At 42.5% G+C, this 12982-nt stretch overlaps 1 protein-coding gene across 10 annotated transcripts in view; it reads right to left on the reverse strand.

Annotated features, from left to right (window-relative positions):
• Positions 1 to 12982, reverse strand: part of slmapa (sarcolemma associated protein a) — a 62974-nt gene that overhangs the window by 35785 nt on the left and 14207 nt on the right. For 9 of the 10 annotated variants that reach the window (XM_047346947.1, XM_047346945.1, XM_047346943.1 and 6 more), the window contains exons 2-3: positions 6106 to 6253; positions 3940 to 4012 (exon numbers count right to left, since the gene is read on the reverse strand). In XM_047346947.1, the coding sequence (XP_047202903.1) occupies positions 3940 to 4012; positions 6106 to 6253 (221 nt within the window). Of the gene's footprint in view, positions 1 to 1488; positions 1735 to 3939; positions 4013 to 6105; positions 6254 to 12982 lie in introns of those variants that run through there. The other variant, XM_047346953.1, reaches the window with a different exon arrangement.

The raw sequence follows: 12982 nt of genomic DNA on the forward strand, positions 1-12982 counted from the left end.
TCCTTCATAAAAACTACTACTGACAACGTCTCTGTTTCCAACAAGCAAATTAACCAGTAAGACGAGTGATGGGTAATAACTTAGGCTGTGTCAGGTTTATACCAGGTGTAATGGGACACATGATCTCATTATTTCACATATTCCCATAAGTATGATGTGTTGCAGCATGAAGACCTCAGCTTCATGCTGAGATCTTTAAGCCTACTTCATGTTGCCAGACAGGCTCTATTTAAGTGAATTATTGATGCAAGAGGTCTGGCAGTCATAAGGCCTGGGAATGGCTCATCAAACTTAACTCAACTGGATGAAATGAACAATTCTTGATGAACCTGTCTGTGCAGATCAGTCATCCGGGTGATGGCAACTACAACCGGCAACCGGATCTTCGTCATCAGTATCCAAGTGACCAAGCAAAAAATCTCACTAAACAATAGACTAACGGGCCAGGAAGGGACCAGGAGGTTGTTGGTTTGAATCCGACTTGGAATCCTCCTAGGAGGATGTCCTTGACAACAGCAGCTCCCAAACTCTAGGTTGCTCCACTGTGAGCCTCCAGGAATGACACAGACTCTTGGAAAAGTGTTGAAACTTATTCAGGGAAAAACGGAAGAAAAATCTGGTTGCGAAATTACCGATGATTAATGGGTTGGGTCTGTGAGCAGCCCAGTGTGGTTGTGGACATATAGGCAGAGAAAAGGTGAAACACGTGGCTTCAAACTGCTGCAGACAGTCTCCAGAAGATGGTCATTAGGACACCAGTTACCAGCTGGTGGCTTCAATCAGCTTTAGCTTCATGAGAAAAGAGCTCCCACCAGCAGAGATCTCAGATAACAGCTCATATATTATCATCCATACTGAGGAGTCACTGTATGAGACGGAGCAGATCTCTGTCCATATCTCCAGGGGCTCAAGAGGAGAAAGAAGCTGCAGCTTCACTCAGCTGATTACTACAGCTTGATGAAATTGGCCAAACTCTGAACCCAGGACAAAAAAGACAAAAAAAGGAAAAGAAAAAACAGAATACCAAATTAAAAATAAATAACCAGTGAGCAATACTGCCCATCAGTGGTGCTGATTTGTACATATCTGAAAAACACATAGAAGACATTTAGTCCTGAGGTTAAACTATTTCTCCTCTAAACAGGAAAAACAGGTGGGTCTACCACATACTGAGCATACAGGACGGTCCGAACAGTCAAGATACATTAACTGAGGGGGGTCCCTGGCTGGAGCATCTCTGAGAACCTAACCCTAACTGCTGGAGGCCTGAAACAGAGCTGCTGATAAGCTGTCTAAAAGAAAACAGCTGCAGCGCTTCAAAGCAGAAACTCCAGCAAACTGTTTATCCTGCAGCAAATCCAGCGTCATTCTGCCAGCATTAAAATACCTAACAGCAAACTAACAGCTTTCTCTATGGACGGCCTTTTTACACGCGAGGCGACTTATAACAGAGAGTTGATCTATAAAGAAATTACATAAAACACTAACTTTATGTACTTGCTTGTCCGGCTCTAAAATGATCCTCCTGATCAGGACTACATTGGTCTCAGAACGGGTTTAAATCCGGGACAGCAGAGAGGTTACCCGTCATCTCTTGGTCCAGTGTGTGTGTCAGCTGGTTTATCTTCCACAGGGCGAAGTTCACCAACTCGCCTCTCAGCAGTCAGCAAATAAACTTGTTTCGTTTTTCATTTTCTTACAGGGAGTGTAAGAGCAGATCAGTCTCTACTTTTCCACAGCCTGAGCACAAAGACGTTCAGTGACACAACCTGCCTTTCCATTTATAGTCTGCTCCTCCCTCCAATGACCAAAGCAGCAGGTCTTCCTCCTTTAACTCGTATAAGTTAGAGAAGCTCCTCCTACATGCTCCAACTGTGGCAAAAAGCTTTCATGTTTTACTAAAACACTTAGCCTTCTTACGGTTGTGACATTCAGGAGCTCTGGTTGCCTCACAGAGAACAAGTCACTCGTGTTGGTCACATGACCTCAGGTATGTGGCAGTGGGAGTGTTTTGAGGAAATGTTGACAATGGTAACAGACTGATAGAGAATCAGGAGGTCTATTGTCAGGAACAAAACGCACAGATAGAGGAAATAAATTAGCTGGAACCTTATTTTCCAAAACAAAACTGGTGAACCTGTTTGACAACGTCCTTTCAGAGCTTTACGCGATAATAACTGGAAAAACAACACAAACTAAATAACTTCATATGGAATCATTTCTGACCAACTACTACCTTAACAGCACATATTTTGTTCTAGACATAAACCATAATAAACAACGCAGAACAAATATTTTGATTTTCTTCAACAATCCACTACTACCATCTACTTTAGAGCTCAAATAAGACTTGTTGTTTGTCCTTTCTGAGCAACTGTACTATATGGTTACGAAATGGTTGTTCACGAAGAGAAACGCTCATTGGGAGCACCGTAAAGTGTGCCGGCACAGAACAGATTACTGGACTTTAGCTAGGTAGTTTTATCAGAAGGGAAGCTATTTCTGAATGGAGCAGGTTTGAAAACAGTCTGCAGTCCACCAGACGCCCCTGGTGTGGTTGTCTAATAGGAAATAATGGCAGCATATTATGCTGCCGATGTCTGACACCCAGTAGTTGATAACCCTGACTTCCTTCAACCTAGCTGGAGCTCTGTTGATGTCGAACTAATTTTCCTCTTCCTCCCAAATGATGAAGACTAATCTCCTGCTCACAGCAATTTAAAGCCACAGATTTATTTTTTATTTATAAAAATCTCATTTTAGAAAGTGCCAAAGAACCAAGTCTTGTTTGCAACCCATCTATTGCCCCTTTACAATCTGTAGAACATCAAAACAACTTTAGTAACTTTAAAGTGAAAATAGATCAGTTGGCTAATTAAACCACTAACTAAACAACATTTTGAGTTTATTTTTAGCAGCTAATCTTTGGATCTCCACGCTGTTGGGATTTCATGTAATAGGTCAAAGGTAAAGGTCAGAGTTAAAGCGACTGTTCACTAAGATGACGTGTTGTTCTTTAATTTCATCTAAAGGGTTGAAGTGAAAGAATCAGTGGCGATAATCAGACTCCTTATGGTTTTTGTAGTGGCTCTGTGCTGGAGCCTGTGGACGAAGATGGTTTTTAGAAATGTTATTTGCTCATTGTAACTTAGCATTAAACTCCAGGGCTTTAGAGGAATGCTAAACATCTCATATGGAAGAATCTAAGAGATGTTTTTAGTAGAGGCCTTTAAATATGCAGCAAATCAATAAAGCTATCGCTTAAATTCACCAATCAATCCTATACAGAAACCGAGTTTACAGAAACAATATGAACAATACTGTTGCACAAAGTCTTCATGCAACACTGCAGCTGCCTTTCACCATAGCTGGAAAAGTGGGCTGTGAATGAAGGTTGGGCCATCATTACCAGGTCAGAGTGTTTGTCTTCCTGAAAGAAAGGTAGACACTGGAGCAGCAGATGGCACTGCACACCACTACTCTGTGCCCTTGGATCACATTTGCACACATGGTACCAACAGAAGCCAAACACAATCACAGACAGACAGGTGGAGCTGTACAGTAGGAAGCTTCATGCTGGGTCAGCTGCTGCTCAGAAACAGCCCTTTAACTGTACAAGAACACACGTAAGCCAACAAGATGTTTTCTTTTTGGAAACTCATCATTGACCACATCACATACTGGTTTATAAAATGATTGCAGGAGTATCAGTTTATTGGATATCATTTCCTTTACTGTTATGTTTGCTAATCCGATCACAATGCTGGCAGAGACAGGTGTGTATGTAAGAAAACAGGCATCAACATGTAGTTCAGGATGTAAAGTAATAAATACTGTTTATACCGATTCATTTCATCTGAATGTTACGTTTCACCATTTTTTCCATCTTGGCTTGGTTACAACATAAACTCCTTTGAGAGGGTAATGATGATGACTTACTCGCTTCGTCTGCGGGCCTCCATCCCATCAGGTAGAAAGAGTTTGATTGTTGACACGATGCAGCCATGAGTGACTGAGGACACAAATATAAACCCATGTTACTAACAAACATAGCTGGGCACTAGCACACATGACGGCACATCACTAGCTAACCGCTTTTAGTCTGAAACAAGAATTTATCAAATGACGTTTATAAACTGAGGCTCCAGTTAAACACCTTTTGGATGAGTTTTACTCCAGACCAGTAAAGCTACACATCATGTGATGGTGTGCCTGACATCATGTATGTGAAACCTAAAACCAATTAGCACACTGTTAAAGCAGCTATATTTACATGTATAATAAACTCTCAGAGGTAAATGAAATGCTTTTCTTCTCCTTGCTCCATGTGTGCATTCATGTCTGTCAGCTACTCTGATGCTCCTCCAACCCCCATTAACCACCAACAGCAAGTCCTTCATTTAGAGTACGCATGTTTTCTGTCCTTCATGGTGTTTGAATCAGTTTTGTTTTCAAGCTGCTTGTTTGAATTGCTGGAGATTCTTGAACAGAAAGTTATAAACACTACATTTGTTGTGGGGAGATCAGTCGTTCGGGGTCTGTTTCAAATCCATCATAATGTTACATAACCATTTTTTTTTTTAAAGACGAAATCCTCAGTTAATATACAGCAAAGGTTAACCCGAACAGTCTAGAAGTAGGCAAACCCTCTGAAAAGTGGCAAATTTTTTTAATTCTTAAAAACAAAGACCTGAAGGAAGAAGGTATGACAAGAACAGCAATCAGGAGGAAAATACTTTATTATGACTACAATTACTTCAGATTTGTGCAAACAACTGCTGTTTTTTTTGGTCAAGGTAACACATAAAACTGCTGATGAGCGAGTCAGAGTTTCTGACAGTTGAATTAAAAAAATTACTACAAGATACGATTGATTAGCCCTTAACGCTTTTTAGTTTTTAACATCTGCAGAACTTTAGTTCTCTTCTCTGCCGCTTCTTCAGTGTTTCACAAAGAAAACGCTATGGGTCTGTTTTCAGTCAAATCTGTCAGAATCTTCTGCTTTTACTCATCTAAACTGTTTGAATAGTTTGCGTCTAAAAACTTCAGCTGACGCCATTTTCTTCACATTTGTTATCAATCATGTTCCTTTGCTATGAAAAAAATCAAATCCAGATCTGTGAGAAGCTTACATTAAAAACGTCTGCCTGTATCAAATCGAAATCTCAGCTTTTCCAGATTGTAGATATTTCACCCCTTTTCCATTAGTATCGACTCGACTCTAAACGGTTTGGTTTATTTTCCATTTCAATTACGTACAATTTCAATGTGGGTCTGCAGCTCAGTCTATGGCTGCTGTCAGACTCAGAGTGACAGAAGAGCCAGAGAAGGCTGCAGGCAGCAAGTTGAAGCCCTTTGGATCAGTACAGGAGAGAGGGAAGCCATGGAGCGGTGCAAGCTAGGGAATGTGTGAGGATAAGCTAATGCTACCTAATGCTAGCTTGCTATAGTGGTCATAAACACAAAAAGCTCAGCCTACAACGAATGAATGGTTGAAGATATTAGTCGTTATAATATGCAGTGACTAGGGACACCACCCGTACCTGATCAGTGACCTACTGTGTTCTGATGTTGCGTTTTCACCACAGGTCGGCACAGTTGGAACCACATCCAACCAGGTACTAAAAATAGTAACGGTTCCACATAACCGCCGTGCCAAATTGCGCTGAATAGGGACCAATGGAAAAAAGGACATTTGCCTTCTTGTATTTAGTAATCTAACAGCAGCATTTCTGGAGCTTAATTTTTATCCATTTTTATTTTATTTTCGTTCCAAAGTAAACAGATAAATAAATAAAATTGTATAAATGTAATCAAGTATATTTGAGACTACACTGTGAGTACAGTCCTGTATAAATGAGGCCCAGTGCAGGCTGGATTAGGAGTATGTAGAGCTGAAAATCTGACCTTAATATGTGTGCTTTGTTGTGAATCTACTCAGTATGGCTACATTAGCCCTAAGCCACCGCTGACAGTTAGCCAAGTGTAATTCAGGGTGTATATTTAGACAGCTGTGCCCAGTCTCAAAGTGCATCTGATTTCTCCCAACTGGACCAGTGTTGTGTCTTAGTACATCAGTGAAAATTATAATTCGTGGGTACAAACCTTTGCGTGTGTTCTCAGTGACATCAACCCCAAACTGAATGATGTCGCCGGACAGAACCTCACAGGGCGGACTCTCCTCTGATCCGCGGCTCAGCCTCTGGCTGTTGATGAACGTCCCGTTGCTGCTTTTAGTGTCCTGAAGGTAGAACTGAAACACACAAACACAGCAGGTAAGAATCATCTCAGTGAAGCCGGGAAACACAATGCAGGAGCAGACGAGTCAAGTTTAAATCCTACAACACATGATTGATCAAAGCTCCTGGTCCTTAATGACTGGAACCAGACGAATGTTTACAGATTGTTTCTCCTACAAACAGTTCTTACACACTGAAAAGAATATTAGCAGTCATCATTGCAGTGGGAACGTCTAAACCACCTTTCTGAAGATGGAGAAAGGTAGAGTCAGAACCTGCGGATCTTGGTCACTAATTTACATCAGGTGTGAGAATACAAGACAGTGAAACTACATCAAACTGGCCAAATATTTTACTGGTGTACACAGTTTGAACGCATGGGACTCGAAACCTTTAAAATATGACATCCAAGCAGTCCTTCGTGATTGAAACATTGACATTGCAATAATGATTGTGATTTAATAAACTGAGCAGCGCATGGTGCAAAGGTAGAGCATGTGACCCATTTACAGAGCCTTCAGGACCCAACGCAACCGTCTGGGGTTCAATTCCCAACCTTTGGACCTTTGTGGCATGTCTCCCCCCTTCTCTCTCTACCTTTGTCCTGTCTGTATACTCCAAAGGCCACTAATGCTACAAAGTTTTATGAAAAAACAGCATTATCACCTCCTGAACAAAACCCATGCCAAATGAATGTGCTGCATTTTTTAGCTGTCCTAATTTGTTTAGAAATATTTAATAATTTTGATTTCTAGTAAAAACTATTTGGTCTGCAGTGGTCTTTTTAAACATCTTAACATTACTGCTGTGCTTTCAACAAATGCAGATTCAGCTTTCTCTGTTCAGAAATGACAAACTTCATCTACTTCCGCTTTATTACTGTTTACTGTTGCAACATTTCCTAGTCCAGAAGTGCAGGATAACACTGAGAGAGCGGCGACTGTCCATGCCTGAAAGGCTCTTTTACACTCAGGTGATTCATGAAGGCAACAACCACCACGATGCGAGGGACACACACCAAGGAGCAGCACTGACCCGTGTCATTCAGATGATTCGCTAAACAGGCAGAGATGTCAATGAAAACAATGAATGAATGAATAAAAACACGAGTTCACATCAGAACAGGAAATAAAACCGCTTGTTTGTGTACAAGCAGATCTAAGGTGTGCAGACCAACAGCCTGAACAGTTCAAACATACAACATCTAAAAATGTACAATACGGCACACACCCACATAAAGTAAGAAATCAGAATGACGTTCCACGAGTTTCATTCATCAACTCAGGTCTTCGTCCTGACTGACAACAAGTGCACTGTCCTTCTGACGAGAAACACTCCCAGACAAACACAGAACAGAGCCGAGGAGGAACCATGAAAACATCCGAAAAACAGACGGTGAAGGGAAGAACGATGCAGAGACAGAATGCTTCACAGCGCTGTTTATCCGACTGCCGAGAGCTACGGAAATCAACCTGTGATGCTATACCCCATTCGCACATAAACACAGCTACGTCCTGGTAGCTGTGTGGTCTCCATGGTAACATGGAGACAGGGAGGGACTTAACTATAGAGCATTTCACCCAGCAACAACACACACACACACACCACAGCTCATACCTCACATATGGCTCTCACACAGTCATTTTACTGTCGTTTTTTTTTCAAACGGACACAGAAAATATGAGATCATCCATATTGGAGCAGAACACCACTGGTTCAGTCCCAGTCCAGTGCCAGTAGGTGCTGTTTGTCTTTAATGCAACAGGTACTTGCAATTAATGAAATGTGGCGCATTACAAAGAGATCATCTACAGCGGTCAAAAATCAGACGCAGAAGTTTGCTGAATATTTCCTGCCTGTCACAGCATCTGATTGGTCGTGTTTCTTAATTGGTCTTTTTGGTGCCACCCTGTTTCTTCTAAACTGAGCAAAACACTCATTCAACTGAATCTAACTCAAGGCAACACATCAGCGCCTGTGTAACCTGCAGTGTAACCTGTGTAACCAGGGTTGCTGGTGCTGGAGGACGTCCGGCCTCCAGTTGGGCTGTAAACGAACTACTTCCTGAACAAGCTGTGGAGTTTAGCCACATCGGCCATGTTGGCCCAATGTTTGCGTTTTCTCCTCTGCATTCTGTCTGTAAGCACGGCAGTAAATTGTAGCAGAAACTCAACATGTCTGTACTTCCAAACCCACTGATATTCACCAGGGCTGGATGAGATACAGGATGCAGGTCAGCAGCTAAGCCTTATGCACAAAAAAATGCTACAGAAGATCTAGAATTACATTGCATATTATTTTCTGATATTTCTCAGGGGTTTAGGTAGAAAACGTAAACACTACAGCGTTAAAGCAGAGGTAAAATTAATTCCTACACACCACCATTCCAGTAAAACCAGGAACCTTCTGAACTTGAAACAACTTGTCCTCCAATGAATCCACCCTCAGCTGCACCGCTTTGACTTTTACACCTAGGACATGGCAGAGCTACACTAGATGTCAGCAATGATCATCTCTTTCTCAAGCAGGATGCCCCCAGTCCTAGTCAGAGGCATAGTTAGCACAGAGTGCTAACAGTTCTCAGTACTGCTTGTTTAAATTATGGGAATTCTTCTTCCACACACCTTCAAGGTGGACTTGATGCACTTTTTCTGGACAGTTAGAGGCACTGCATGAAGCTTACTGGAATCTAACAAGCTCCAGTAGAAGGTCTCATTGTTGCACATCTAGAGAGAATGAGTTCATTGTTGCTGCTTTTCATGCTGCTGCCCATGTCTGTAAATTAATGCAGGATATTAAATAAAACAACGCCTGCACATACCTGATAAAACCCTTGTCGGTTGTGAATCTGTTCGGGTCTCATTGGCATCACTGTGTGTTTTATGTCATAAAGGAAAATGGGCCAATTATTAAAGTTACTAGGAGGCATACACGTGATCACATGACTGCATGCCTGTTCAACATTCAGCTTTTCCACCAACGTTCCTGCTGCACTTTCACCCGTTAGCACAACCCGTCTCTGGGAGACACTGCACTCCACATACTTCCAAGTTACTTTCCTTTTCTCCTCTTTCAGTGAAACTTAAAGTGATGCCATGTTTGCTTAGCCTTTAGCCCCCCAAACCACCAGCAAGCAGCTGAAAGACAACATCCACTTAAACAGTCAGGAGGTCAACACATGACACCAGCTTTTTTTGGACAGCACACACAGACACACGTTAGGAGAAAGTATTCATCATATGACGGATAATCTCCTGGGAATCAGTCACAGGAGGACAACGAGACGTAGCACATCTAAAAACAATCCCACTTTAAGAGGAGTTAATGCAACATCTTAAATATACTTTTATTTCCTTTACAAAACTGACATCATGGACTTGTGTCTGTTCTGGTCCTGTTAGATCTCAGTGCTGCATTAGATACAGTCGACAATAATATTTTCTTAGAAAGGCTGGAATATGCTGTAGTGATCAGGGGAACAGCGCTAGGCTGGTTTAAATCTTATCTGTCTGACAGATTCCAGTTTGTTTATGTAAATGATAAATCATCTTTAAACTCCAGGGTTAATTGTGGAGTACCACAGGGCTCAGTACTTGGGCCAATTCTCTTTACTATATATATGCTTCCAATAGGTCAAATAATCAGGCAGCATAGGATCAATTTTCACTGTTACGCTGATGATATTCAGCTTTACTTATCCATAAATCCTGATGAACCCAACCAGTTAGATAGACTACAAGCATGTCTTGAAGACATAAAAACTTGGATGACTTTAAATTTTTTGCTTCTAAATTCAGACAAGATAGAAGTTGTCTTCTTTGGACCGGAGTCTTTAAAAAAGAAACTGCTTAGTCAATCACTTAACCTGGATGGCATTAAATTGACCTCCGGTAATAAAGTATAAAACCTTGGTGTTATTTTTGGAAGAAGCTCACAGCAGTGGAGATTGGGCGCGGTACAGGAGATGAAAGCAGCCAAGAGAAGCTACAGTGAGAAGCTGAAGAACAACCTTTCTACTGGTGACACCTCAGCTGTATGGACTGGTCTGTGAAACCTGACTGCCTATAGGAGCCCCTCCACTCATCCTGAATAGAGTCGTCTCCTGGCCAACCGTCTGAATGGCTTCTACTGCAGACATGACAAGAAGCCATTCACACCTCAAATCATCTCCTCCACATCCCATTCAGGAACAAATTTGACCTGTAAAGCTACCAACCCCCTACCTTCAGATCCTCTGCCTGCACTAAAGATCTCCGAGGAAGATGTAAACAGGCTCTTTCAGCTCATGAAAACAAAGAAAGCTGGAGGACCTGATAACGTCTCCCCATCATGCCTGAAAGCCTGTGCAAATCAACTCGCTCCGATCTTCACAAGGATCTTCAACAAATCACTGGAGAAATGTGAGGTCCCCTCCTGCCTCAAACGATCCACCATCATCCCGGTTCCCAAGAAACCCACCATCCTAGGATTAAATGACTACAGGCCTGTAGCCCTGACGTCTGTGGTCATGAAATCCTTTGAGCGGCTGGTGTTGAAGCACCTGAAAGACATCACAGGCCCCCAGCTGGACCCCCTGCAATTTGCTTACCGAGCAAACAGGTCGGCAGATGATGCTGTTAACTTAGGTCTACACTTCATCCTGCAACACCTCGACTGTCCAGGGACGTACGCCAGGATCCGGTTTGTAGACTTCAGCTCGGCCTTCAACACCATCATACCAGACATCCTCCACCAGAAGCTCACCCAGCTCAACGTCCCAGCCTCCACCTGTCAGTGGATCAACAGCTTCCTGACGGACCGACAGCAGCAGGTGAGACTGGGGAGCATCTTCTCCCGATCCAGATCAATAAGTACTGGTGCCCCCCAGGGGTGTGTTCTATCCCCACTCCTCTTCTCCCTGTACACAAATGACTGCACCTCATCAGACTCGTCCGTGAAACTCCTTAAGTTTGCAGACGACACCACTGTCATTGGACTGATCCAGGACGGTGATGAGTCTGCATACAGACAGCAGGTGGATCGGCTGATACACTGGTGTTGTCAGAACTACCTGGAACTCAACCCACTCAAGACTGTGGAAATGGTGGTGGACTTTCGGAGAACACCACCCCCATACACAAAAACCAAAGAGCAAAGTGTACCGGAGTCAAATTCCTTGTTTGTATGTACGAACTTGGCAATAAAGCTGATTCTGATTCTGACAGGTCATTTAAATCCCATATTAAACAGGTTTCTAGGATTTCCTTCTTTCATCTCCAGAACATTGCCAAAATTAGAAATATTCTGTCCAGGAGTGACGCTGAAAAACTAGTCCATGCATTTGTTACTTCAAGGCTGGACTATTGTAATTCGTTACTATCAGGATGTCCACAAAATGCAGTTAAAAGCCTTCAGCTGATTCAAAATGCTGCAGCAAGAGTTCTGATGAAAATTAAAAAGAGAGATCATATTTCTCCTATTTTAGCTTCCCTTCATTGGCTCCCTGTTAAATCCAGAATAGAATTTAAAATTCTCCTCCTCACATATAAAGCCCTTAATGATCTAGCTCCATCATACATCAGAGATCTGATTGGTCCATATGTTCCTAACAGAGCACTTTGTTCTCAGACTGCAGGTTTACTGGTGGTTCCTAGAGTCTCTAGAAGTAGAATGGGAGGCAGATCCTTTAGTTATCAGGCTCCTCTCCTGTGGAACCAGCTCCCAGCTTTAGTCCGTGAGGCAGACACCCTGTCTACTTTTAAGGCTAGGCTTAAAACTTTCCTTTTTGACAAAGCTTATAGTTAGAGTGGCTTAGCTTATCCTGAACTATCTGTGTAGTTATGCTGCTATAGGCTTAGGCTGCTGGAGGACATAATGACCACTTTCACCCTCTTCGCTACATTCTCATACTACTCTTCAATTTTGCATTATTTGCTGTTATTTCAGGTTTTAACTTTGCTCTCTCTATTCTCTTCCTAGAAGCTACACCTGGCCTGACTGTGTCTACCTGTGACACCTTTCTGGAGAGGGGCATCGTCCAAGCTTCTGCTGGCAACAACTTAATGCTCACCTTCTACCGATGATCCACTTGGCCCTGTCTTTCAGTGTTTAACCCTTTCTCTCTCCTAGACATGGCGATTGACTGAGCTTAACTGTGACTAACTCTATGTGCTCTCTTTCAGACTCTAACCTTGAAAACTGGCTCAGAGTTTGTCTGTTCTTTCTTTCTAGGTGAAACGACCAAAGGAGCTACATCCACTAATATATTTTAGATTCATTGCACACTAACTGAAATATTTCAGGTCTTTTATTGTCTTAATACGGATGATTTTGGCATACAGCTCAAGAAAACCCAAAATTCCTATCTCACAAAATTAGCATATCATTAAAAGTGTCTCTAAACGAGCTATGAACCTAATCATCTGAATCAGGTGCCGCATTCCCCAGGTCAAGCCACTTTTGAACCAGAAACAGCGGCAGAAGCGCCTGACCGGGGCTACAGAGAAGCAGCACTGGACTGTTGCTCAGTGGTCCAAAGTACTTTTTTCGGATGAAAGCAAATTCTGCATGTCATTCGGAAATCAAGGTGCCAGAGTCTGGAGGAAGACTGGGGAGAAGGAAATGCCAAAATGCCAGAAGTCCAGTGTCAAGTACCACAGTCAGTGATGGTCTGGGGTGCCGTGTCAGTTGCTGGTGTTGGTCCACTGTGTTTTATCAAGGGCAGGGTCAATGCAGCTAGCTATCAGGAGATTTTGGAGCACTTC

The sequence above is a fragment of the Girardinichthys multiradiatus genome, chromosome 20, assembly GCF_021462225.1.
Source record: "Girardinichthys multiradiatus isolate DD_20200921_A chromosome 20, DD_fGirMul_XY1, whole genome shotgun sequence".
NCBI lineage: Eukaryota > Metazoa > Chordata > Actinopteri > Cyprinodontiformes > Goodeidae > Girardinichthys > Girardinichthys multiradiatus.